This window comes from Rousettus aegyptiacus, unplaced genomic scaffold (genome assembly GCF_014176215.1).
Source record: "Rousettus aegyptiacus isolate mRouAeg1 unplaced genomic scaffold, mRouAeg1.p scaffold_m13_p_3, whole genome shotgun sequence".
NCBI lineage: Eukaryota > Metazoa > Chordata > Mammalia > Chiroptera > Pteropodidae > Rousettus > Rousettus aegyptiacus.
The window spans coordinates 115,010,868-115,037,659 of NW_023416306.1; the positions used below are offsets into that span (position 1 = coordinate 115,010,868).

The 26,792-nt window shown below is 53.0% G+C and overlaps 1 protein-coding gene across 2 annotated transcripts; it reads left to right on the plus strand.

The window, feature by feature from the left end:
* The first annotated feature begins 8,387 nt into the window (after positions 1-8,387).
* Positions 8,388-18,246, plus strand: DLL4 (delta like canonical Notch ligand 4). Of its 2 annotated transcripts, XM_016152251.2 has the most exons (11): positions 8,388-8,784; positions 8,893-9,162; positions 9,684-9,741; positions 10,547-10,813; positions 11,241-11,301; positions 11,384-11,514; positions 13,005-13,174; positions 13,359-13,578; positions 14,748-15,438; positions 15,939-16,047; positions 16,580-18,246. In XM_016152251.2, the coding sequence occupies exons 1-11, from the start codon at positions 8,719-8,721 to the stop codon at positions 16,583-16,585; spliced, it is 2,049 nt and encodes a 682-aa protein (XP_016007737.1). In that variant the 5' UTR covers positions 8,388-8,718; the 3' UTR covers positions 16,586-18,246. The 2 variants fall into 2 exon arrangements, with proteins under 2 accessions (XP_016007737.1, XP_036073857.1); XM_036217964.1 differs by lacking the exon at positions 16,580-18,246 and having other exon boundaries at positions 15,939-16,573.
* Positions 18,247-26,792: the final 8,546 nt, after the last annotated feature.

Below are 26,792 nucleotides of genomic sequence, written 5' to 3' on the forward strand. Positions count from 1 at the left end.
CCCCACCCCCCGGTACTGAGCTGGGAACTGACTGGTGCTTCTCACACTTAAACTGAGCCAGCCCAGGGCACTAAGCAGGTGCAGCAGAGGGGCATGGAAGAGCCACCAGATCTAAGAGGCTGGTGGACCCTTCCTGGGATAGTGCCATTCCAAAATCCCCAAGCAAGGCCTAGCCCAAACCACCCGTACCACCAGTCCACCCTGACCACAGCACGACTTTTGGATGAACAAGAGGATGCACTTTCTATAACCAGAATGTCTCAAGAGCAGGGATCGGCCTGGGGAAGGGGCAATGGCCCTATCCCTGGAGGTATTCAAGCCCTTGGCTATAGAATATGGGGTTGGTTTAAGTACCCTTGAGAGCTCTCCTCACCTTGAGCTTCTAGATATAGGGCCCCAGCTCATTCCCTTGAGACACCTCTTGACTCCCTTTGTGGGTTCCAGGCCTGAGGTTGGATGAACCCAGGCCTGATCCAACCTTTTATCCTCTTCCAGAAGAGTCTGGGCTGCCAGGCAGGACCTCAGGACTCTGAGGGAAAAGGGAGGAAGTGGGAGGTCTGGCTGGGAGAGTGGCATGGCCAAAGGTGGCGCCCACTCTCAGCATAGGAGCCAGGGAAGCCAGGGAAGCCCTGATGCCAGTCGAATTTGCAGGGCTCTATTTGGAAATCAGGGGGTAAGAGGAGAGAAGCGGCTGCTGGCAACAAAAGTGTAGGGCCTGTCCCAGCAGGCCATCAAGGGTCTGGCATTCTCAGGTGCCCAGTCATCTCAGGGACAGGATCCAGTAACCTCATGTCCAACCCCCTCCACATACGAAGTCTGCTCCAGCCGTACCTACTTCATTTCCACCCTGATCCTTTTCCTCTCTCCATTCCTCATAGGAATCCTCTCTTTTCTCTTTATCTAAGTTCTGCTCTTTTCTGCAGGTCCAGTTAATCCTACTCCCCCACAAAGTCTCCTCTGACCTTTGGAGCCCTAGTCCCTCTCTGAACCCTGGTTCCACAGTTTGTCACATATCTTTTCATAGCCTTAATTTCATCTGCACATCTATGGGCATCAGGAGCTGAATTCAATGTTCCTTTTGGCCTCACTGACCTTGGCCCAGTGCTAGGCTCATAGTAGACCTCAGCCACAACTGGTCGACCAATAGACCCACACTTTGGGTATGCACATGGGCACACACACAGAGACCCCAGGAAAGCTAACCATGGGGTGCACAGTGCCGTGCCCCAGATAGAACACTGTTTTTGCCTATATTCTCTTCTTTTGATAGCAGTTTAATGGACTTGTCCAAGCTGTCCCCAGCTTCCTCCTTATCTAGAGAAGGGCTGTGGTAACAGGGACAGGGGATCAATCCACTTAGGAGAGGAGAGGAAGCAAGAGAGGAGGGAGTTGGTCGCAGGGTGGCAGAATGGCTCCAACAAGGGGAGTGTTCATGCTGCCCAGGAAGGACTCATGAGACTGGGCTGAGTGGGCACAAAAGAGGGTTGAAGCCCAAGTCCTGTCTACTTCTAAATGTACAGAGTCGGCCAAGGCTATTCCTGAAACCTCTGGTGTTGGAGACCCTGAGTATTCACCATGGCTCTGGAAATTCACTCTGAGCTCCCAGACCTTAAATCCGGCCTGCCCCTTTGCTGCAAAGTTCAAATGGCTGGACAGCTCCATTGGGCTTGTTTTCCTGAGTGGCAGCCAGAAGGCTGGGGGCAGAGGCGAAGTGTCATTGGCTCACAGAGGCCTAACATTGTCCAAAAATCTCCTTGGGGCTGAGAGGAGTACCAGGTCCTGGACTTCTTCCCTGGGGACAATCTAGACATAAGAACTCTCTGGGTTGGAGGTTTTTTGCTTATCACAAGCGAGGCAAGTTACTCATTAGCAAGCATCAACATGCAATTCTCATCAACTCCAGGGGAGAGTTCAACTTGGATTAACAACTGGGATACATAGTGTAGACACTGTCACAGGAAGTTCTCCCATATGTCTAACCCAAATCCTTCCTGCGACAATTGAAGCCTGTTTCCTCTCATTCTGACTGTGGTGGGAGAAGGAGACAGCTGGTCACCATCCTCTCCTTAGACCCATTACCTACTTGACCAGGGCAGTCAGGTTCCTCCTCAACTTTCTCCAGCAAACAGTGACCTACCTGGCTGCTCAGGCAGCTGTTCACGGAGTTGGCACCTGCCCTTGGTTTCTTTCTCTGTGTATGAGAGTACTTGAAATATAGCACTTCCTGGTTCATGCCTGACCCTTCTTTTCAGGGAGGCTGCAGGGGACCACGGCCTGTCTGAGTAAACCCCACTCCCAGGTTCCTTGGGTTGCAGAGAAGGAGAGGGGTGACCTCACCCCCTATCTCTTGCTTGCTTCAAGTCCTGGGTGGCACCTGTTATCAGAGATCAGAATTTATGTGAAGAAATGAGGAGACGTCAGAGTTTCTTCCAGGAGATGAGTTGTTGCTCAGTGGAAGAAGGTGAAGGGCACACAAGGACCCAGGGATACCAAGGGGTCAGGGACAATGCTGGGCCTGGATGCTAATGGAAGGCCAGGGCCAGAAGAGGGGAGTGAAGGCTGAGTGGGAGGGAGGGGCTGGGGAGAACTTCCCATCTGTGAAAGCTGACAGAAAAGAGAGGTTTCAGGGACAAATGAGCTGTACCCTGGGGAGGGGACAAGAAGAGAGGACAGTGGATGCAAGCACAGTCAGGGCAGAAGATGAGTGGGTGAGGAGGCTTCTACAAGGGAAGAAAAACCTTGCGGTAGGGAAGCCGGTCCAAGACCTAGAGCTGAGGGGGTGCCCGGAACCTTTGCTTTCAACTCAGGCTCTGCTCCCCTCCCCATCCTGTCTTTCAGCACAAGTTGGCAAAAGGTTCTCTTTTGGCCCCATCACTCTCAGCAATGCCTCAGCCCTGGGCTCTCCATTCTCTAGCCTTGAAAACCAAATCCCTCTCAGCATTTTATGTGCTCTGAGGGATCTGGGCAGGAGGCAAGGCAGACTGGGGCAAAGCCTGAGCCTGAGGGTCTCCATGCAGAGGCTTTCCTGAGCCTTCCCTCCCTTCCCCTGAGCCTCCGTGCTCACTGGCTAGGGTGGGGACAGGAAGGAGCAAGGGAAGGGGAAGCTAGGGGCTCTGGGAAAGTTGCAGTGGAGGCTGCCTTAAACCCTGGACTCTTCTGTGGCTGGAAATACCCGCTACATGGCTCCTGGCCCTAGCTTTCCAGGCATCCCCTGGGTTTGGCAAATAAAGCTGGGGCAGCTGCCGGGTCACCACCAAAGAGGGCCCTTGCCTCCAGCCAGCAGCTCTCCACCCTGCCCCTCCTCTCTTTCTTTCTTTCCTCCTGACCAGATTACAGGGGGCTTGGGGAGAATTTCCTTCCTACACAGTTAAAAGTGGCTTCTCAGGTCAGGGCCGTCAGCTTCTCCTCTCTTGGGCCCATTGTCTCTGCAGGCCAAAGCTGTTCTCATCTAGAAAGAGAGGACCTGGTCCACACCAGTTACTCCAGCTCCAGGCACCACCTACCCTGGGATTCGGAGAAGGCAAAGGAAGAAGAGCATGGTGCTACCTTAGGCCCTCAGGCTCCTGGGACCCAGGCAGAGAGGAGGTGGGAGGCCTTCCTAGTCTCTTGAGGAGCCAGAGAAGGCAGTGTTTCATGCTCAATGGTCTCACCAATTCGGACTTCCTTTCTTTGGTACATTTGGGTTATCAGTCATTAGCCATGAGCAGGCAGACAGTCCAGCCTAGTCTGTGGGCCCTCTAGGTGATTTGGGGAGGGCCGAGTCCCCTGAACTGCCAGGAGCCTCAATGACCAGGATAGTTCATAAGTTGACCTCTGCTCTGAAACACCACTATGAAGGAGGAGGGGTGTCAGCTTGAGATGTACACTTGGTCCTAGCCAAACGGTAATCTCTGGAAGGTCAAGGCCATGGACCATTGGTTCTTCCAAACTTTCCTCTCTTCTCCAAGCCCATTCTCAAAACTTGTCTTCTCCCTCCAGTTAAGAACCTTGTCATATTCTCTTCCCACAAAAGACCCTCACACATGAAGTTTACCACAAGGTCCACCTCCTTACAATGGCCCACCTGGCTTTCTTCTCTCTTTTTTTTCGCCTCATCTCTCTTATGACTGTTTGTATTCAGCTCTTTTTTCCTTCCTTTCCTTCTGGAACTCACTTGCTGTCAGAGACCTCCCCTTTACTCCAAGTCTGCCCCTGACTGTCAGGATGTCACCTGTGGGAAAAGAAATTAATATTTATTGGACCCTGCAACGCATAATCAGATTTAGTCCACAATCACCCTCCCAGGTCACTATCGTTCTTATCCCCATTGCACAGATGAGAAAACTGAGGTGTAGAGTTAAATTACAAGCCCAAGATCACATGATTGGGAAGTGCCAAAAGCCAGGTCCATGTCACACTTATTCAGTAGACTCAACCAGAGGTTGGGGAGGGGCCCCATTCTACCTCAACTCTCCCCACCTCCATCATGAAGATTCTTCAGAATTCAGTGTCTCTCTGCGCCGGTGCCCCAATTCCTATCCTTTCCTCTTTCTCTCACAGGGGCTCTCACATCTTATTATCAGACACTGCATTCTGACACCCCACCACCACCACCATGAAGCTCCCAAATGAGTCCTCAAGGCCACCATCAAGTCATCATTTTCTTCTCTTCTCTTGTCTCAGGCCTGTCCTATGGGGAACCTACTCTGTCCCTCGGGAAAGACCCAGAGCAGGCAGTTCCTTGTAGTGACTCCAGTGACAGGCGAACGAGGCCCCGCGGGGCGCCGCCTGCCGAGCGGGAATCCCGGCCCTAACCGCTGGCGCCCCCCGAGGGGAGCGAAGAGGGCGGAGGTGGTTCTGCGGCGGCATCTGTCCCAGGCGGGCGGGAAGCTGCTGCATTAAATTGTAAAATCGATTTATTGACCGGCAGGTGCGAGCAGCGGCAGATGGAGAGTAGCGCTGCCGGGGCGCATCTGCGGGGAGCGGCGGCATCGATCCTGGCCCCCCTCCGAAACCCGTCCGTCCTGGTCCTTTCACGTCTGCTCTCTCCCAACTGCAGGGCCAAGGTCCGCGGAACAGCGGCGCCTAAGCGGCTAGCGTAGCTTGGCTCCCTCCACCTCCCCCTCCTGGCCTCAGGGCCTGGGCTGCGCCCCCACGGCTGGCAGGCCCTGCCAGCCCCACTGCCCCAGTTGGCACGCGGCGGGCCGGGCTGACGCGTGGCAGCGCCCTGCGGCAGATGAGGCACGCGCCGGCCTCATTTCAATGTGAATGGATCGAATGGAGCAGCCATGTGGCAGCAACAGTTTGCAAATCTCCCCGCCTTCTGTGCAGCTCCCTGGCCGCCGCTCCCTGCACGTGGCCCCTTCTCCACAGCGACCGCAAGTGGCGCCCCTCAAGGCTTAAGTGCCCCGCCCAATCCAGGCCAACTCCCCCGGCCGCTGGCCTGACCGGCGGGCGCTGTGGCCCGGCCCCACCGCACTCCTACTTGGATGCAGTTTGCCCCACAGAGAACGCTGTCCTGGGGGGTTGGGGGAGAGGTGGGGTGGACAAAAACGGCGCTGGAGGCCTCCAAGCTGCACCGCTAGCCCAACGGAGGGCGCGTAGGCTACCCAGTTGGGGGAGGGATCCCGAGGCTCTACGTGGCCTCTGTCGCACCCCAATAACCAGGGGTCAGTTTGGGGCACAGCTGGAAGACAACCTTGGCGCTACCGCCCCGGGGTGCAGGTTCTGCCTTCTGCGGAGCTGTGTGCGGCCGTGAAGGGGAGAGGTTAGCAAAAGCAGAAGGCTCCTGGGGCAGAGGCTGTGGGCCTCGCATGAAGCCAGGCCTCGCCCCTGCTCTGGCTCAGGACTCTGGGCAGTGTTTCGGGTGCCAGTTGGGGTGAGGAACCGTGGCTCTCAGAGGGCCCACAGTCAGCCCGCGGGAGCCTAGATCTGTGGGGCCAGCGTCTGGATAGCAGCAGGGTCCGCAGATGTCCACGTGGGTCCAACCCCACGGTTATTTTCAGCCTCCGATTGCCTCACTGGCTCCTGCTCCTGGGAGCTCCCAGTACCCGTATTTAGTTCTTCTGTCAGTAGTTGACAGTGGGAGAAAAAGGGAGGAGCTCCAGTCGTGGAGACTTTGCATTTCGGTTCCCTGCCCACAGTCCGACCCTCTACTCATCAAAAGTGGGCAAAGCTGGACTCCAGCAGATTGGAGCGCTAGTGGGTACTTAAGGACGAGATAGGCATCCTAGCACAATAATGGACTTCAAATAGGTGCTTCATGAATGCCTTTGATGGTGATACCTTTCCTCCTTAGGTCAGAGGATTTCTACATCTCTGGGATCCCTTGCATTTCGTGTCTCTGAGGATAATGATGACACTTTTGTTTGGTCCTTGACTGCAGAGTGCTTTGGGGCATATAAATTCAGATGTGTATGAGGGGTAGAGAATGTTCCAGATCTACTGCTATGAACAAGATGCCTCCTGTGGGACTGGATGTCTCGAGAGTCCGGCAAGTGCCAGCGCCAGAAAAGAACTGAGATTTTATGAACTCTCAGGCCAGAATTTGGGAGGAAGTGGACAAACTAGGTAGGGCTGGATGTCAGCTCAAAGGAGAATGAGGGGCACTCTGCCACCCTAAGTAGATCCAGAGACCCGTAGAGTACGGGCAGAGAGAGGATGGGAAACCCACTTATCAGATTCACTGGGAGGCAAGCCCTGGGTTCCCCCCTCCCTAGGGCCTGGGGACTCCGCCTGCCCATAACCTACATTAACTCTGGAGCGCAGCCTGGGCCCATCTGCCGGCCCCCGCCCCACCTCGGTTCCCCACGCCAACCCGCTCGCGCCAGATGGTGGCTGGGAGGGGTGGCCGTGCGTGGGGGACCCCGGAGCCCGTCTCTTCACCTCGCCCCTCCCCCAACCCACGCTCCCAACCTCTTGTTTTTCATCCTTCCCCCCGCCCCAATCCTCCACCACCACCCCAAGTCAAAAAATCAGACCATACTCGGCATAGGCAGCTGTTAGGCTCCAACCTGCTCCCCCCTCCAACCTCCCCCGGGCCCGCGCCGCGTCCCTACTCCCCCCGTGCCGATCTTATCGCAGGACTACAGCCATCGCTGTGCGGGCGGGCTGACAGCTGAAGCTACAGGGCCCCCGCCGCCCTCGGCGTCGCAGAGAGAGAGCTCTCCGGCATCCTCGAAACTGGAAGAAGCTGGCCCTCCCCAGTCTAAGGTCTCCGGGGATCACGTCAGGTTCCGGGAAAGCAGCTGCACTGCCGCCGCTCGGAGAAGTGGGGCCACCCGCGGGAGCCGCGAAGGCGAGACGCGTGAAGCCTCCTGAAACTCAAATGAGTTCGCGCGCTTCCAGTTCCACTCTGCATCTCGCCCTATGAGGAGAGAACCCAGGTCTGCCCGGCTTCAGCCCTTCTTCACTTTGATTCTCCAGTGGCTGGAGCCAACTCTGGATCCAGTAGAGTTCCCCAAGGGAGCGACAGGACGCGGAAGAGGGCTTGGGGCTGCTGGGCTGGGGGGTAGATGGTGGGCGCGGGAGCAGAAGCTGAACCCAGGTGAGGGGAGGCGCTGGAGGTGGGGCCAGACCCTCATTACCATACAGCTGATGCCCCCCCTTCTCCTACTTCGGGGACCACGCCCCCTTCCCTCAGCTCTGTGATCTGGCGTCTTGGGGCAGGCACGCGCCAAGCCAAGGCTGGGGTTAGAAGGGAGTAGGCACGCGCTGGACACGCCTCCCGCAATAAGAAGGGAAACGCCCACCAGGTGCAGGGAGGGAGCCCCTGAGTCTTAGACGCTTGGCCCCTCTCCTCGCTCCGAGTGGTCACAGAGAGATTAACGTGCCCGCTGGCTTCCCTGCTGTGCCGGGGACCCGTGGTGGGTGGACGCTCGAAGGTTGAGGGTCGACCAGGCGAGGGCTCCCGAAGCTCAGTGAAGGAGATCGGAGTCCATCGGCGCTGGTTTCACTTTCCGGACATAAGTCTTTTTTACCTTCTCGAGGGCTGCAGGTAACGAGCGTTGCTGCCAGACGCACCGCCCACGGGGACTCCCCGGTGTCTCCACCCCCACGACCATCCGGGAACCACTCGCTCACCTCCCGCCCCATTCTCCCGGCCCTCCAGTTATTCTCCCACTGTAGGGGTCTCCGCGCGTAACCCTGCGATTGCGGAGAACTGGTCTTCTCCGTAAGAGCAGAGCTGGGGGACCCATAGGCTGAGAGCCGCACGGAGAGGCGGGGACCTGTGCCTGACTGGCTGGCGGGGAGGGAGGGGGGATGGCGGGGGCGGAGGCCCCCTCCGGGCGGCGCTGGGGCTGTAGCAGCTAGAGGCCCAGAGGGGAGGGGAGAGTGACCACGAGTGAGTGACAGGCTGCGAGGAGAGGAGCCAATATATATAAGGAAGGCTCCCGAGCGCGCAGGTTTCAGTAGCGGCGCTGAGCGCAAGCTGTGAACACGAGGCGAAGAGCCGCAGCTCGAGCCGCCTCAGTGCACTGTACCCGGGCACTAGCCGGCTTGCAGCCCCAGGATTAGCCCGAGGACACGTCCTCAGCGCAGCCGCCGCCCAGACGCCCTTACCTGGATTACCTACCGCAGCAATTTGAGCAGAGCTAGCGAGAAGGCGAGGCGGGAGGAAAGCCCCGAGCGGAGCCTGGTTTTTCAGAGACTCCTCCGGCGGGTGGACGCACGGGGAAGCAGCGTCCCGAACCGAGCCGGCTTCAGGTCGGACGGGTGGAAAGAGCGACGCCCCAGGGAATGGCAGCCGCGTCCCGTAGCGCCTCTGGTTGGGCGCTACTGTTACTGGTGGCATTTTGGCAGCAGGTAACGTCCCGCGCCCCTCCGCCCCCTTCGCCGCGCTCTGAGCCTGAAACGCGGGCGTCCGCTGAGCTGACGGCTCCCCTCCCTCCTTCTCTCGTCCCTGTGCAATAGCGCGCGGCCGGCTCCGGAGTCTTCCAGCTGCAGCTGCGGGAGTTTGCCAACGAGCGCGGCGTACTGGCCAGCGGGCGGCCGTGCGAACCCGGCTGCCGGACCTTCTTCCGCGTCTGCCTCATGCACTTCCAGGCGGTCTTCTCTCCCGGTCCCTGCACCTTCGGCAGCGTCTCCACACCTGTGTTGGGCACCAACTCCTTCGCCGTCGGGGACGACAGTAGCGGCGGAGGACGCAACCCTCTCCAATTGCCTTTCAATTTTACCTGGCCGGTGAGCAAAGTCTGGGAGCGCTGGGAGGTCACGAAAGCCGAGAGAAGGGGGCTCCCTGGGACCAAAGCCCTCTCCCCAGATGTCCTCGCTCCTCTTCAAAACAAAGCAAAACAAAACAAGGCAAAACAAGGGGTGTTCTTTTCTGATCCTTTCTTTCCGACTCTCTCACGGGACCTCATCCTCGGGAAGGCTCTTGCCACTCTCCCTCTTCCCAGTTTTACACCCTCTCTTCTCCCAGCTCTTGGGATACAATTTTCATCATTCACCTTACCGGCGCGTCCCCCACCTTCGAATGGCTGTCGCATACATTCCCAAATCCCTCAACCCTCCTCCTACCCGGCGTTCTCCGCTTTCCTCTGCTCGCGCGCGATGCTGCACGCAGACCCGTTATGTTGACCCGGGCGCAGTAACTGTATCCTGCAATTAGATTAATTAAACCCGCTGCCGCAAGGCACCACCACCTCCCCCCTGCTCATCTCTCCATCTCTGTCTTCTCCCCTCCTCCTTCTTTCGCTTCGCAGGGTACCTTCTCACTCATCATCGAAGCTTGGCACGCGCCGGGAGACGACCTGCGGCCAGGTGAGTAGCTCTCTCCGCAGCCACATGGGGGCGACACGGCGCAGTGCCGAAAGAGTTAACCAGTAATAATAGGCGGGGGAAGTGCGGGGTCGGGGGATGGGGGGCAGGACGCTTAGCTAGGCTGGGAGCTGCGCCCCGCGCTGGACGCTCGGATTCCGCCTGCTGCCTGGACTCTGAGCACAATTGCGTTTCCTGCGGGTTATTTTTGGCGTGGGAACGCGGGGAGCACGGCGGTGAGAAAAGGCCGAAGCTGCCAGCGCCGCTGACGGGCCCCTTCCTGTATTTTACACCTTTCGCGAATTCCGCTCCTTTGGAAAGGGAATAATGGCTTTGGGATGTTGTTCTGACACAGAGGAAAAGGATATTTCAGCAGCACAACAATTCTCACTTTAAAAAGGAAAAAGAAAAGCATTACCCATCTCTGAGGGCAGAACCCCTGAATGGGCACCGGAGGACCCCTTGTTTCTAGGGTCTTCCCCAGAATGGAGAGTTTTTCTTTTCTTTTTATTTTTCATTTCTTTCTGTCTTTTTTTTTTTTTTTTTCCATTTTGACCTCTTTTCCTCTTTCCTCTGCCTATCTGGCTCCAGAACACTGGGATATCTTAACATCCTTCTATTGTCCCCTCTTTGAATGATATCAGGCCCCCTGAACACTCACACACACAAGGGAGCTAAGCAATGGGACCCTTGGGTTCCTCTGGCCTATGCCTGCTGGCAGGAGGGGGTCATCTGGACAACTGTTTTGATCCAGCAGTTGCTGGCACCCTTGGCTGCCCTTCCTTGACCTGGCCCTCTGCCCCTTCAGAGGCCATGCCACCGAATGCCCTCATCAGCAAGATCACCATTCAGGGCTCTCTAGCTGTGGGCCAGAACTGGTTACTGGATGAGCAGACCGGCCCTCTCCCAACACGGCTGAGCTACTCTTACCGGGTCATCTGCGGTGACAACTACTATGGGGATAGCTGCTCACGCCTGTGCAAGAAGCGCAATGACCACTTCGGCCACTACGTGTGCCAGCCAAATGGCAGCCTGTCTTGCCTGCCCGGCTGGACAGGGGAGTACTGCGACCAGCGTAAGCAGCCAAGCTTCCTCCTGCCTGCCTGGAGGGGGGAGGGTCCCCTGAGCAAAGAAAAAAAAAATGTGGTATCTTCTCACCACAGCCTGCCTCCCTCACAGTGTAGGTCTGGGCTGCCCACTAGCTGGGCCTCAGAAATAGCTGGGGGTACTTAGGACAGGTTTGGGCTCAGATCTCTGTCATTTTAGTGTTTCTCCCCCCTTGTGCAAAAGCCCACAAGGACCCTGTTATTACATTCCACCTAGCCTGGACTCTCCTTCCTTGTGCCACTGGTTCCCTTTAAGACACCCATGGCTCCTCTGGAAGGCCAGGAGTGGGAAGTGAGCCCAAGAGAGCTGGGGAACCCCCAAAGCCAGGAGAGGGAAAGTGGGGCTTCAGAGTCGTTGGTATCCCAACCTCACCCAGCCCTATTTTCTTTCCTCAGCAATCTGTCTTTCTGGCTGTCATGAACAGAATGGCTACTGCAGCAAGCCAGCGGAGTGCATGTGAGTAGGGGACAGGAAGTGGGAAGGGGGCATCCCCTGGCCAGGCCCTCAGATCACCCTCAGCCTCTCTTTTGTTCCACAGCTGCCGCCCAGGCTGGCAGGGTCGCCTATGCAATGAATGCATCCCCCACAATGGCTGTCGTCATGGCACCTGCAGCACCCCCTGGCAATGTACCTGTGATGAGGGCTGGGGAGGCCTATTCTGTGACCAAGGTGAGTCAGGGTAAAGAGAGGATGCGGAGGGGATGGGAAAGATGGCTAAGGAGTGGGAACCAGAGTTATCACCTGGACCCTAACTTGCTGACTACTGAGCTGGCTTTCTCCATTATTCTTCAAGGAGCTTGGGACTTTATAATGATGTTTACAACTGGCCTAGAGTAAGATGGCGGGTCCTTCTTCCTCAGGTGCTGGAGAGGCAGGATGGCTAGAAAAGCCAGGAGATTGACAAATCGGCAGCCTGGAGGTCATACTTATAAATTCTAATAAGGCCAAAGAAAGAAGGATGCTGGGCTCAGTTCCTCTTTCTCCCTCATAGTTACCTATTAATCCTCTAAGTGTTTGCTTACCTGCCAGGGCTGTTTGAATAACTCTCCCCTAAACAGCTGTCTGGTGGGGTGTGCCCACCAGCTGCCTAGAGGCTATGTGAACTGGGCCTCTGGGTGGAGTGACATCTAACTGACTTCTTGGTGTGGGCTGTTTCTGCCTGAGCCCACACAGTCTCTTTCTGATGTTTGTTGGGGCCAGTCACTTTTCTGGCTATACAGCGATCTGCCAGCCCCAAGTGTGGGGGAGGGAGCGTTTATCTCCTTTATTCTGTGAGCCAACTGCAGCATGTTCCTCCTATTTTCAGGGTCAAATGGGGTGGCTGCTGCCATGGAAACAGCAGCACAAGCTTGGGTAGGGTGGGCAGGGGGCTTGCTAGGATAGAAAGAACTTGCCTAGGACCTGAATTGCTGGCAACAAGGGGCTTGGAATTCAGCCCCTGTATTGTGCTTCTGTGTTGCTTTCTCCCCTTCTCCCCCAAACACACACACACACACACACACACACACACACACACACACACACACACTCATACCCTGATTCCTGCCCATTCTGTTTCCTCTGCCCACATTTGCACCTAGGTGACATAGTCATATACTCATCACAGGCAAACACAGCCCTCACAGTCTCTATATTTACTCTGTCTGGTTCTCCCTCCTTGTCCTTCTCAAATAAGAAAACAAATACTAATACTTCAAAATACCATTATAATGAATTCCCCTTTTAAAAATGCCTGGTCACTACCTGTGGTGGCTCTTGCCTCCTCTCTACCATTTCCACCTGTCAAAATACTATCTCCCCTTCCAGGCTTATCTCAGCTGCCCCTCCTCCATGAAGCCTTTACTGACTTCCTCCTCTACGCGTGGCCTTGCCACCTACTCCTATTTCTAACCTTCATTTTACCCTGCCTGCCGGTGTTTGTGAGACTACTTGGCGGGCAGTTAGTTTTCTGTGTTTTTCACCTTTGACTTGCACTGAACAGATGTGGTTCAAGGTACTTCAATAGACATGCTTTCATTGGGAGAGGATGAAGGGTATTTGGGCCTGGAAGACTTTGAGGCTTCTGGGCCAAATATGGGCAATGAACTTGTACTCCAAGGAGCCTAGAGGTGGGGACGATCCTCTTGCTCTGCTCAGTTGGTTGGTTCCTGCCCCTACAGATCTCAACTATTGCACCCACCACTCCCCATGCAAGAATGGGGCAACGTGCTCCAACAGTGGGCAGCGGAGCTATACCTGCACCTGTCGCCCAGGCTACACTGGCGTGGACTGTGAGCTGAAGCTCAGCAAGTGTGACAGCAACCCCTGTCGCAATGGAGGCAGCTGTAAGGTGAGGCCCAGGCCAGCACAGGAAGGCAGAAGTCTGGCCAGGTGGTGCCCCAAGTGTCCCTACCTCAGGTGGCCCATATATGTGCAGCCATGGGCAGGCATTGTGGGCAGGTGGGGCCTAACTCCCAGCCATACATCTTTGCTACCCAGGGTCTGACTTTCGCCCCTTTTGGGTCTCTCTCCAGGACCAAGAGGACGGCTACCATTGCCTGTGTCCCCCGGGTTACTATGGCCTGCATTGTGAACACAGCACCTTGAGCTGTGCTGACTCCCCTTGCTTCAATGGGGGTTCCTGCCGGGAGCGCAACCAGGGTGCCAGCTATGCCTGCGAATGCCCCCCCAGCTTCACTGGCTCCAACTGCGAGAAGAAAGTGGACAGGTGTACCAACAATCCATGTGCCAATGGTGTGTCCTATTGCCTTCATAACCTGGTGTACCAACCCTGGGGACAAGAGAGCCTTCTGATAAAGGAGGGTCAGGAGAGGAGGGAAGCCTTGCCTGTCACCCTGGGTAGGCTGAGATGGATCCCTATCTGCTCTGGATGGTGAAGAGCTTGCTTAATTAGTAGGGTGGCTTTGGAAGAGGAGCAGGTTAGCAGTGGGTGCATGCCTTAGGAATAGTGTGCACCCTGTGTGTCTTACCTTCCCAGTCCTGTGTCTTCCCTTCCTATTCCTGTGTCAGAGCCCTGATTCTGCTATGGTGGCCTCTGACCCTCCCCAGGAAGTCCTGGGCTAGAGAGAGGGATATTGGAAGCTTTGTGTCGCTTCTTGAGGGAAGCCGGTGTGGTCAGGGCCCTGCTCCTGGAGGCTTCACCTCACCCCATGGCCAAGTGGGGCCTGGTATGGCACAAGGAATCGAGAATGTTCAGCATCTTTTGCGATGAAAAGCATGCTGGTTATCTTTGTCTCCTTGGCCTCCTGGTGACCCCTGATGAGGGAGGCAGACAGCACCATGCAGGAGAGAAGCCTCAGGAGCTAGAGAGGGGTCAGAGGGCTGAGATGGAGTCTGCTATCTGGCTAATCACTTAGTTAGCTCCCTAGAGCCAGTTTTTTCGTCACTGAAGAGGAAACACAGTCCTCTGTGTCTCATGTGGTTACAAAGATTAAATGAAGCAATGATAATTACATTTATTTGAGCATTTACTATATACCAGGCATGTGCTTCTGCCATCATGCATCATCCCACCTAACCCTCAGAGATCTATGGAGGGGATAACATATCCCAATTAACAAATGAGGAAACAGAGGCTTAGGAAAGGTAAAGCAACAGGTGCTAGATCCCCAGCTAGAGATAGCTGAGATTCAAACCCAAGCATATCTGTCTGATTCTATTGTAAAACTCTGTGAGATGCCAGTAATTTTTATACATAAGCTCATAGAGGCGTAGCGACCAAGGTCACCTCAACTCCAGGTCTTCTGACTCTTTGTGCAGTGCTCTTTGTAGTGGGACCTGTAAATGCTGGCTGCATTCATGGAGGCAGGAGGACCTGAGCTCATCCTGGGATGGAGCACTCACCCTCTGCACCAGAGAGGTTCCCAGGCAATTGCTGACTTGTGCCCTGTGTGTACCCACAGGGGGCCAGTGCCTGAACAGAGGCCCAAACCACATATGCCGCTGCCGTCCTGGATTCACAGGCACCCACTGTGAACTTCATATCAGCGACTGTGCCCGCAGCCCTTGTGCCCATGGCGGCACCTGCCATGACCTGGAGAATGGGCTCGTGTGCACCTGCCCTGCTGGCTTCTCTGGCCGGCGCTGTGAAGTGCGGACACCAAGTGATGCCTGTGCCTCGGGACCCTGCTACAATGGGGCCACCTGCTACACTGGCCCCTCTCCGGACAACTTCGTCTGCAACTGCCCCTATGGTTTTGTGGGCAGCCACTGCGAGTTCCCTGTGAGCTTCCCCTGGGTGGCTGTCTCCCTGGGTGTGGGGCTGGTGGTGGTGCTGGTGTTGCTGGGCATGGTGGCAGTGGCTGTGCGGCAGCTGCGGCTTCGGCGGCCAGACGACGGCAGCAGGGAGGCCATGAACAACTTGTCAGACTTCCAGAAGGACAACCTGATCCCTGCTGCCCAGCTCAAGAACACAAACCAGAAGAAGGAGCTGGAAGTGGACTGTGGCCTGGACAAGTCCAACTGTGGCAAACGGCAGAACCACACATTGGACTATAATCTGGCCCCAGGACCCCTGGGGCGGGGGACCATGTCCGGGAAGTATTCCCACAGTGACAAGAGCTTAGGGGAGAAGGCACCGCTGCGGTTACACAGGTGAGCGGCACCTGGAGGCCCAGGGCCTGGCCACGGACCCCTGCCAGGTACTGCCTGGGCTCCTCCAAGACAGGTGGGAGGCTGGTGCCAGGCCCTTGACTGCTTTTAAGCAAATAGGGGGCTTTGCTACTGATCTTCCAATAAGATTTCTGCCAGGGGTCTTTTGTGCCTCCCTCACATTCCTTCATTCATTCATTCATTCATTTATCAATTCATTCACAAATGTCACATCGTGTCTCTTGTGACTTCCATCTTTCCATGGCATGGCTTGCCTCTAGTGGCAATGCTTGCTTTTGCCAGTCTGGAGACCCTGCAATAAGGTTGGGGGTCCTGTGGCTCTTTTAGGGGACTATTCCTAACTGCCCCCCAGTCCCCGTGTCTTCTCCCAGAGCTACTTCTACCAGTGCCTTTTGGCTCTCCAAGGTCCAGGTTAATGCCCCCACCCTCCCCATAATCATCTATCAATCCCTCCCTCAGCGGCCTGTCTTGTTTTCCCTCAGTGAAAAACCAGAGTGTCGGATATCAGCGATATGCTCCGCCAGGGACTCCATGTACCAGTCTGTGTGTTTGATATCAGAGGAGAGGAATGAATGTGTCATTGCCACAGAGGTGAGTATTGGGCTCACCTGCCTTTCCAGCATGTATCCTCCTGCCTTTTGAGGATGGGAAAGTAGCCTGATTACTCTTGACCCCAGGGGCCACTCTGGAGTGGGTCAGGACTCTTCCTTGGCAGGCCAGGTTCATTGTCTCTTGGGTCCCTGCTGGCCTTGTTGCCACAGAGGGTGTGAAACAGGAACCGTGCTAGTGAGCTGGGCCTGGTCTCTTCCCACTGTGTTAGTGCTGGGCTGGGCGGCCATGGCACCTGGCCAGCTTTCAGGCACTGCTTCCCAGCTGCTGGGGGGTGAGGGTGGTTGCCTTGTGCCCCTCCTGCCCCTTCTCCCTGGCTTCCTCCATTGGCCCACCTTATGCGCACAGACTCCCAGGCATGTGTGTGCTGGGGCAGAAAACCGGGTAGGGCTTCCCTACCTTCCCTTCACCCTACCTGCCTCGTTGGCTTCTCCAAGAGAGGCTTAGGGCAGCCATGGAGGGTGGGTTTGTGCTGTAGGGTAACCCACTACCTCACTCTACATATGCTCTCCAGGTATAAGGCAGGAGCCTCCTAGGACATCCCAGCTTTGCCCAGCAGCTAGACCTTCCTTCTGCATTGTTTACATTGCATCCTGGATGGACATTTTTAATGCAACGTGCTGCTCTCAGGAGGAAGAGGGAATGGCATGAACTGGACAGACTGTGAACTTGCCAAGAGATGCAGTACCTTGCACACCTTCAGGTGTTTATCTGGCATCAGATTGGCAGCCACACCAGCCAGGGGAACCAAGGAGAGGAGAGGTGCCACTTGGACCTGTCCCACCCAGCAGTGGCCTTCAGAGAGCTCCTTTGGGGCTCTGACCAATTTTCCAGAGGGAGTGGCAGTGGCCCTGTGGGGTCTTGAGCTGCTGTGGCCTCTACTGGCATCTGTGTTTCCAAAAGTGCCTTTGGCCCAGGCTCCGTGGCGACAGCTGGGTCCAAATCAGAGGAGAGTGGAGGCCAGTAAGGGCAGGGCCATCTGTGGGCCAGGAAACCATCGGGTGTGGCTCTTGGCAGGAGTTGCCCTGCAGGTGAGGTGAGCGACCGAAGCGAAAGGAGCACTTTCTGCCCCATGCCTCCAACTACTGCATATGGGCCTTGCTCATAACATCACCCAGCCTCTCCCTGGCCTAGGCCCTCTGGGTAAGGATGTTAGTAAGCCTTACCTGGCTTCCACAGCCTCCAGCCTTGGGTGTCTCTGGGTTCTTGTGAGTAGACAGGTGGGGAGCCAGCCAGGCCTTGCTGGGGAGCTCAGAGCAGTGATGCTAGAAATTCTAGTGAGAGAGAAATTGGGTGTTGTCATCACCTAGGCCCATTCCTGTGGCCTTGAGCCGGGGCTCTGCCCATGCCCACTACTGCCCCCAGTTGATCTTCGGAAATCAATAATATGAGTTTTTATTTTGTTTGGGGTTTTTTTTTTTTTTTTGTAGTTTATTTTGGAGTCTAGTATTTCGATAATTTAAGAATCAGAAGCACTGATCTTTCTACATTTTATAACATTATTTTGTATATAATGTGTATTTATAATATGGAACAGATGTGTACAGGAGTTTATTACTTCTTGGGTCCTGTCTTTGTGATGGCTGAGTAGATATCCTCTCCCCCTTCTCTCTTTCCTTTTCATATTGCTGCCAGCTGCTCAACAAGAACCCCCAGGACCTGTGCATACACTTGGGCTTGGCCTCTGTGCTCCAGGCCTTTGTCCCCCTCCAGTCCTTGGGGAGCCTGGCCTTGCCCATCTAGTCCTCAGTCTAGGCCAGCCTTCCCTGCAAGATGGTTGGAGGCTGGCTATGGCTCCCCATTCCTTTTATGCTCCCAACACTCCTTGGGGCATATGCCCCCTGGCCTAAATCTATCCCCCTTTTCTCTCCTCAAGTCTGTAGATCATGAGCTCTGGAGTCAACCTAAGGGATTCAGGAATTTGGGGGTAGGGAACAATCCTGCCCGTTTTCTTCATTTCAAAAAGATTCCCTTCTTCGAGAATATGGTCTCTGAACCATGATGACATCTGGGTCTTTCCTCCTGACAATTTTAGATAGGCTGACACTCTATTATTTCTCCAGCTCCAATAGGGCACTGGTTTTTGGGGATGGGGTGTTGCCTTGGGTCTAGCAGCTGAGCAAGAGAACTGAGTCTGGGCACCTGGTCTGCCCAGGGCTGCCAGAGTTTATTGAAGACTGCAGTGGGAAGGGTGGGGGGTGGGAGGGGTAGCCTTACTTGGGTCCAGGTTTCTCCTGTTGAGGCACTAATGAGGGAGTTTCCAGTGTCAACTTCATGCCTGGCTTTCTCTAAGGTGAAAGATGGTTCTAAGCTGCCACAGTCCTCTCTCTACAACCATAGACATACGCCCCATGAAGAACAAATGATGAATAAAATGAGCCATTGACAAAAAGCTGAGCAGATGCTCCCAGCTCTCAGCCTGTCCACACCGAGACAAAATAGACCCACCAGATGCTCTCAATGGAGTTCAAGTATATGCAGTGCTATTCGCCTCCCTTTTGCTCATCTTCCTTGATACACATACAGCATGCCCACCCCTGCTCTGGGTGCCAGTGCGAGTCAGGAGAGCCAGAGACCTAAGCTCATCACACTCCCTGCATGCACAGGCTCCACGCCTCACTCATTGCTCCCTGTTCCCCTCACTGCATTCACAGGGTATCAAACAGGAAAGCATTCAGAGAACTGTTCCCACAGCCTGAGCCGGCAGCAGGGGGAAGAACAACACGACCTCACTCTTCCTGCCCAAAATGAAACAGGAAAGCAGCTCCCGGGCCCTGGGGGGCGGGGGAAACTGGGCTGGGACACGAAGGCGAGATGACGAGGCTCCCATGTGGGGGACAGGTAGGACACCCGCAGGCCTGCACGTCCACACCACCAGGCTGTGCTGGACTGCACGGCTGCCAGGTCCTCAAAGAGCCCTGGAGAGGAGCTGGCTGGCTAAACCCACTCACCAGCTCTGATACCCTAGATAGGGAGCCGCAAGAGCCCACCATGCAGGCTTTCTGGAACAAGAAAGGATCTCTGTGTGGACTTGGTCTGAGAAGCTCCAACCTATAGCTCATGCCAGGATCTACCTGTAGCAACATGGCCAAAGCTGGGCAGGCACTTGTGGTGTGAACAGGCCACAATGGAGGCCCTTCTCTCCTGAGGATTTCCAGGTCACTCCCTGAGGTTCCAGCCCCTTCTCATAGGTAAGGCACCTAAAACTTTTCTGACCAAGTGTCCAGGTGAACAGGAGAGGTCCCAGGCTTGGTAGAAACAAGGCCGGATGATAACTCCACTCACTGTGAAGTGCTCTCCATGGCTTAGGAAATGCCCATGTTTAGTCTGCATGGGTATTTCAAAAGAGGATTCAGAGTTCCTTAACAGCCTGGAAACAGTGCCCTGCCTACAGGATAAGTCTGACCGCACAGTGACCTCCAGCTCTGAGGACAGCTGCTTTTCCCGGGCTTATTGGCTGGGAACCACCTGGATGAGGAGGTGAGTCAGGCAAAGGCTGTGAAGAAGGAAGGAATGCCTTTATCCTGCTAGGTTCAGCCAGGGTCCCTCTGCTGCCTCAGGGCCATGGTCAGACTGGTCAAGGCGTAGAAAAAAAAGGACAGTGGCTCCTACCTATCCACAGCCCAGTCTAGATAAGGCCACTAAACTCAGGTAGCATGGATGCTCCACCCCCGACGGGGACCCACATGCAGCACTCCTAGTCTCTCCGTGAGTCCCTGAGATCTGAACCCAGCCCTCCGCCCCACGTGGTCTGCTGCATTCCGGGAAGGGGATGGAAATGATTCACTCAGGGAACTGTGACTGTCCCTTCCCGGGGAGAGGATGCGCTTGGGAGGTCCCAACGGCCTCCTCTGGGCGGCCGCGCCCTCCCTCGCGCTCAGGACGCACGGTACGACCCCGTGGCCAAGCCGATCTCGTTGGGCCCAGAGCCTCCAGCGCAGCAGAAGAAGCAGGTGCGGCGCGTTGGCCGGGTCAGCCCTCCACCTGCCGTGGCCGCCCGGCGCCCCGGAGGTCCTGGCTCCCCGCCCCCCGCGCTCTTTGTTACAGCCCGACTTCCTGTTTGCCGCCTCCCGACCCCGGCTCACTTCCCGGGCGGGGAAGCCGAGGAAGGCCCGGAGTTTCGTGGAGACTCCCTCGCCCGCTCGGCTCCGCCTCCTACGCCTCCGAATCCCGCCCTCGGCCTGGGAACGCACCGGGGCCGCCGCCTGGCACCAGAGGGCGCTGCGCAGCCGTCTGGACTGCGCACGGTTGGGGCCGCAGGTCCCTCCAAACTCGAGTCAGCCCTTGCCCATCTGGGGGGCCCCATGGGAGCAGCAGCTGGACGTGAGCTCAATTTTCGTCCTTGTCGCGTAGAGCACCCTCCAGGCCTCGACCACTAAGCTGAGGGAATAAATTGGAGAGAGCTCAGTGAGACGTTTCCCTTTAAATATGCCTCAGGGTTCAAAGAAGCAGGGTCCTTTCATGTCCTTTCAGTGGTCTGAGCAGCTAGCTCCCTCCCCACCGCTGGCTTTCGGTCCTCCGGCCATCCCTGCCCACTGGCATCCTGAATAGGAGGGAATGGAGTTGGGCTGGAACGGGGTTGGGCTGGAAAGGACAGTGGGTTTGTTTGAGTCGCGATGCTTAAGCTCCCTGCCGGCACCACTTCTCATTGCCAGGTGACCTGGGACAAGTCCATACATTTCTTCATTCCCTCCACACTGTTTGTGCACCCTTTATATGCCAGGCATTACCGATAAAACATGATCACTGCCCAAGGAAGCTGTCTAGTTAATTGTCATAAACCTCTCAGAGGATAATACCCTTGCACATTACTATGAGATTGAAATGAGTTAGTGTATGGAAGAGAGACTCTGGCTGTGGGAAGGGACAGCAGGACCCCAAGTCGTCAACAGCCCCCTTCCGCTTGCAGATCTGCTGCAAGTGGCTTTTGCCACCTTTTCCCTGGCCTCTGGGGCCCCTTCATCCTTTAACACTCTGGCCAAGAGTGGGCTCAGCCTATTTCCTTCAAGGACTCTCTGAGGCCATGACAGGGTACAAAAAGCCAGATGAAGCTAGGGCCAGACACAAAGTAACTGGCATCTCAGGAGTATGGATTTAGTGAGAGGTTAGCTATGGGCCCCAGCTGTCCTGTGTCATGGCACCCCCTGCAGGGCAGAGCCAAAGCCCAGCCAGGCGTGGCCTGCCTGTCTCTAGTGATACTTCCTCTTGGCTCATGTTGGAGGCAAAGCAAGCTCTGGGGCTTAGCAGAAAGGCATGTGCCACTTGGCTTATCTGAAGATTGATGTCCTTTTCCACAGGGACAGATGTCTGGGTCAGGCCCATTTTACTAGGCCTGGTCTGCTGAGTTTCATCTTCATCAGTGACTCCCTTCACTCAGTGCTTCCTCTTCTCTTTGGTAAAAGAGATCTAAAAGGTTCTGAGATCTCCTTCCCATTCTCAGAAGGGGAGGGTGTCCTAAATACTTTCATTTAAGGGCCTTCATTTCTTGGCTCTGTGGGCTTCAGAGTCTGCTCCCATAGTCAGGCCCCTTTTGAGCAGTCATACTTCTCCACATAGGCTATTTTCTAGGGTTCTCTTCTAAAGCCAGGTCCTACCATACCACAGCATTTCCATGGGATCTGACATTCGACTCTCATCCCATGGGTCTCCTCTCTGTTTAGTACTGTCGCTCCACTGAAATGCTCTTTCTGCAGTTCTCCTTGGCCCTGCAGCCAGCCACTTCCTGCCTCTACAAACTACACCATCCTCTTTCCTTGGAATTGGGAGAGAGGCCGCATCATCCCAACCCTCTGTTGGAGCCCTGGCCCCTCCCCTTCCAGGTAGACTAGACCAGGTCTCAATAACTGGAACCCCAGCCACCCTGGAGTGCCCAATCAGCCGCATCTTCCTTCCTCCTTGGAAGCTGGAAGTGGGCAGGGAGCCAGGTTATCCCACCATCCCATGAACATTTCTGTCAGGACATGGGTGAATCCTTATAGTCCCTGCTTTTGTGGACAGTGAGACTAAAGTAAACTTCATCCTTTGGCTCCAGATTCATCTGGTATAACCAGCAGAGCAGCTGCCATCTCTTCTCTCCCTTTTCTGACATGATGGTATCTAGGGATTCAGTTATTCTTTCTTGCTATTCTTTTGCGAGAGTGTTTGTGGGATGTTTGTCCTTCATTCACATGGGCCAAAGACCTAAGGACACACTTATCTATCAGAGGTCTGTGGGAGGTGTAGCCCCTCAGAGATAGTGGATTATTTTATTATTTATTTATTTTAGTACCCCTCGCCTCACCCAAGCATACACAGAAAATCTCTCTCTTTACACAAGTACCTATTCTATTAATAGTGTGCTTGGGGCAGACTATCACCCATTCTGCTTTTTAAAGACAGTGCTTTGGTGCCCTATTTGCTGGGATGATCTGTGAATTGCATGGCAAGAATGAAGGGTGATCAAGCTGGAGGTTTCCTCCACTAAATAAAAAATACCCTGATCACTTTCCTGACCCACCCAATTCTTCTGAGCTGTGTCAGATTGAGAACTAGGGTAAAGGAAAACGTACTCTTCCTGTGTGTCTCATCTACTCTCAGTACTCTATTATAGCAGGACCCTGAGATATGTCAATTTATTCAATGCTGTTTTGTTATAACGTTAATGAAGAAGGAGGAAAAAAATCAATTTCTGCCCAGGACCACTGTCTGTGTGGAGTTTGCATGTTCTCCCCATGTTTGCATGGATTTTCTCTGGGTAATCCAGTTTCCTGTCACGTTCCAAAGATGTGCATATGAAATGAATTGTTGTATCTAAATTATCCCAGTCTGAGTGTGTATGTGTGTGAGAGAGAGAGAGTTCCCCTGCAATGGAAGGCTGTCCTGTCCAAGGCTGGTTCCCTCCTGGTGCCCTGAGCTGCCAGGATAGGCTCTGGTCACCCATGACCTTGAACTGGAATAAGTGGGTTGGAAAACCATCATCTTACTTGTTTTTATTAATTTTCCTAAATGTATGTATAGCTCACATTTATTTAAATGCTTAATATTAGAAGTGTTCAGGGTTTTCGTTTAGTTTAGTGATGTTTTGGTGACCAGAAACATGCCATAGTAACTTTACTCTTGTTCATAACAATTAGCCTGTGGTAAAATTGGTTTTGTTATATATCGTTTTGCTTAAGTTACAGTTTCCAAGAACTTATCTATTACATTAAGTGAGGACTTAGTGTACAATACTACCTCACTTCTGACACCAAATGTATGGGTTTTCCACACATCAAGCAATTCTACAACATCAGCTGGATGTCCTACAATTAAACTCAATCCTGATACTATCTGCCTGGAGATAGCAGCATATCCCACAGATTAACGGCTCAATCTCACAAGACTGTCCCCATTTCAGACACCAACCACAAGTCTAGGTTGTTACTTGTATTTCTAACTGACCAGCTATAGATTGGAGGTTCCCCAAACCCCCAGTCAGGGTTCAATTAATTTGCTAAAGTGGACCACAGAACTCAGGATAACAGTTTATTTACTAGATAGGGTCCCCAACCCCCAGGCCATGGACCAGTACCAGTCCGTGGCCTGTTAGGAACTGGGTCGCACAGCAGGACACAGTGAGAGGCAGGGAAGCGAGTGAAGCTTCATCTGTACCTGCAGCCTCTCTCCAGCTCCAGCATCACTGCCTCAGCTTCACCTCAGATCATCAGGCATTTGATTCTTATAGGAGCACCAGTCCCTGGTGTCAAAAAGGTTGGCGAACTCTGTACTAGATTTCCAGTTTATTGTAAAAGGGTATAATATCAGGAACGTCGAGATGGAAGAGAGGCATAGGGTGAGGTATGTGGGAAGGCAGAGCTTCCATGTCCTCTCCAGGCACACTACTCTCCCAGCATCTCCATATGTTCACCAACCTGGACGCTCTCTGCACCATGTTCTTTTGAATTTTTATAGAGGCTTCATTACATAGACACTATTAATTAAATCATTGGCCATTGGCGACTGAACTTAATCCCCAGCTCTTCTCTCCTCTGATTGCATAGTTGGTTTCCCTGGCAACTAGCCCCCATCCTTTAGGGCTTCCCAAAAGTTCTCTCATTAAGATAAACTCAAGTGTGGTTGATAGAGGCTCATTATGAATAACAGAAGACATCTTTATCACTCATCACTTAAGAAATCCCCAGGTTTTTACGAGCTCTGTGCCAGGAAGAGGACAAAGGCCAAGTATATATGTCTTATTATAAATCACAATGTCACAGTAGACTATGGCCCTACTTTAGACAGAATGGAAAGTGAAAAGTCTTGAGTGAAAATAATGAGCCAACATGTATTGAGTACTCCCACATACCAGATGCGTGCTAAGTTGTTTAAATCCTCATCAGAACCTGAGAGGTAGGCAGTATTTTCCCCCATTTTACAGTTGAGAAAACTGAGGACCAGAGACTGTGCCTGGGGTCACTCTAATGGTAAATGATGGAGTAAGGCTCAAATCTGGGCAAGCTGGGCTTAGAGCCCATGTCTGGAAAGGTTTTTCACCCTGCTGGAATCATCGGCTTCATAAAACAACTTTATCATTTAGCATAATAAATTAACATGACTCCCTAGCTCTTCCTTGTTTCAGATCATTGTGAGTACTAGCACCAGGAGTTGATTGAAGTGACTGGAATGAGAAGGGAGAAGGAACAGATCATAAGGAAATGAGAAGTGACTGCCTAAAGGGGAACAATAAGGAAAGATTAATTTGGGAAAGGTCCAAAAAAAGAAAACCACCAGGTATGCATCATGTGCAAATCATGTGCTACTCTTCAAGGTGGAGGTCATATTCTCTCATCACCACTCACGAGCAGGTACCTCTGTGGGCATGACATCTGTAGGTCCTTCCTGAGAAGATTTTAGGAGGAAAGATGGGATGGTTGCTGCAGTTGTTAGAGAGGAACCAGTTGTGTGGATGGATGGTTTACTGCCTGGGAGTGTCCCACTGGTAGGGAAAGAGACAGATGTTGACAAGGATAAGGAAGGTGTGGGAACAAGACGTGTTCCTGGGAAGGTGGCCAAGACCTCCGGGACAACTTTTGTGGGGATTCCTATTTTGAGAGGATCAGAGCTGAACCTGTGTCTTTCAGGATTCCTCCTCTTCTGAACCCCAGGGTGTCCAGATTGTTTTCAAGTAAGAGCTTCACTTCTTTTACCTTGTTTTGTGGAGAAGCTTCCATGAGCCAGTACTCTGTTGGTTCTCCTGGGTGTTTAAAGATGAAGTCTGCTCTCAGGGATCTCTCAGGTTCATAGGCAGCAGAATGTTAAGTGCCTATCAGCAAGTAGGCTCTGTGGTTGGACTACCTGCCTTCAGTCCCAGGTTCCACAATTTGCCATGTTACCATGAGTAGATTGCCTAACTTTTCTGTGCTCCAGTTTGCTCATCCTTGAAATGATATTTATCTCACAAAGTAGTGGAGAAATTTGTAATTAGAATAGATGTAAAAACAATTAGCAAACTGCCTAAGCTCATGGTGAGCTCTCAATAAATGGCTATTTCTGTTATAAGCATGAGGTGGAGGGAACAGAAAAATAAACAAGTGAAGTAAGGAGTTGTGGGAGCACAGAGGAGGGAGTGTCTAATTCTGCCTGGAGCAAGTGCTGATTACTAATGACCTCACCAAAGGAGTCATGAAAACTTGGGGCTTTGGTCCTGGTGGGAGGTCTCAGAATGGGTATCCTGAAAATGTTCTCCAGGTGATTCTGATGTTACCTGCTTCTTAGCTATCAGAAAACCTACGCTTTAAAAGGAACTTTTTATCATTAAAAAGTATACTTTGTAAGCCTTAGAAAATAGAGAAAAGAATCACCCATAATCCCAATACCTCAACATATTAGTATATGGTGCTCAGCTCTATCTTTTCCTTCATTCATTTTGCTTTAGTTTTTCATTTTAATCTTAGCGCATGTGATAGTCATATTTTGCATTTTTGCCTTACTATGCAATCATAGGCATTTTTACTATATTGTTTCCATTTTTAACTTTTTATTTTTATTTTTAACTTTCCTAAAGAGAAATGGTTTATGTTCTCTTAAAAAAAAATCCAAGATAATCTGAATTGGTATAAAAAAAAGTGCAAATCTCATGTACTTCTACTACTTAGAGGCACTCACTGGACATGCTTATATGTTCTAAATTTTTTTCTAAGCAAAGAAATATAAACGTTTTAAGTTTAAAGAGTCATATTAGTCTATTTTATAACCTGCTTTTCACTTAATTATACATCATAGATTTCCATGCCAGTAAATACAGGCATATGTAATTTTCTAATGACTGCACAGATTTAATTTTGTCTATATCAAATTTATGTAATCATCTATTGTTGGAGATTTGTTTTCTGTGTGTGTGTGTGTGTGTGTGTGTGTGTGTGTGTGTGTGTTTCTCCACCATGTGGATTGACCATAATTTACTTATTTAGCTATTTTAGTTATTAAAGCAGTTTTTCTTCTTTCGTTTGTTTGTTTGTTTTTTCCCTATAATAACACACTGAAAAATCTTCAGGCATATGGCTTTCCCTACATTTTGAATAATTTCCTGGAATGGAAGTATTGGGTCAAAGGGCAGGGACATTTTATGATTCTTGATTTGTATCACTAAGCTGATTTTTCAAAGGGTTCATGAAAATTCAGACACTTCCAGCAAGGTATCGTTTGTTACCAGTTTTCTGCCCATCACCCAACCACTCAAAGGTCGTAGATGGAGAGGGGGGTATTCTTTC

What these genes read in the sequence shown, in the direction of transcription:
- DLL4 (XM_036217964.1), top strand. Translation starts at nt 8,719, where the DNA reads ATGGCAGCCGCGTCCCGTAGCGCCTCTGGTTGGGCGCTACTGTTACTG. An exon ending in AGGCCTATTCTGTGACCAAG is followed by an intron (nt 11,515 to 13,004) that starts GTGAGTCAGGGT and finishes CTGCCCCTACAG; the next exon opens with ATCTCAACTATTGCACCCAC. An exon ending in CAACAATCCATGTGCCAATG is followed by an intron (nt 13,579 to 14,747) that starts GTGTGTCCTATT and finishes GTGTACCCACAG; the next exon opens with GGGGCCAGTGCCTGAACAGA.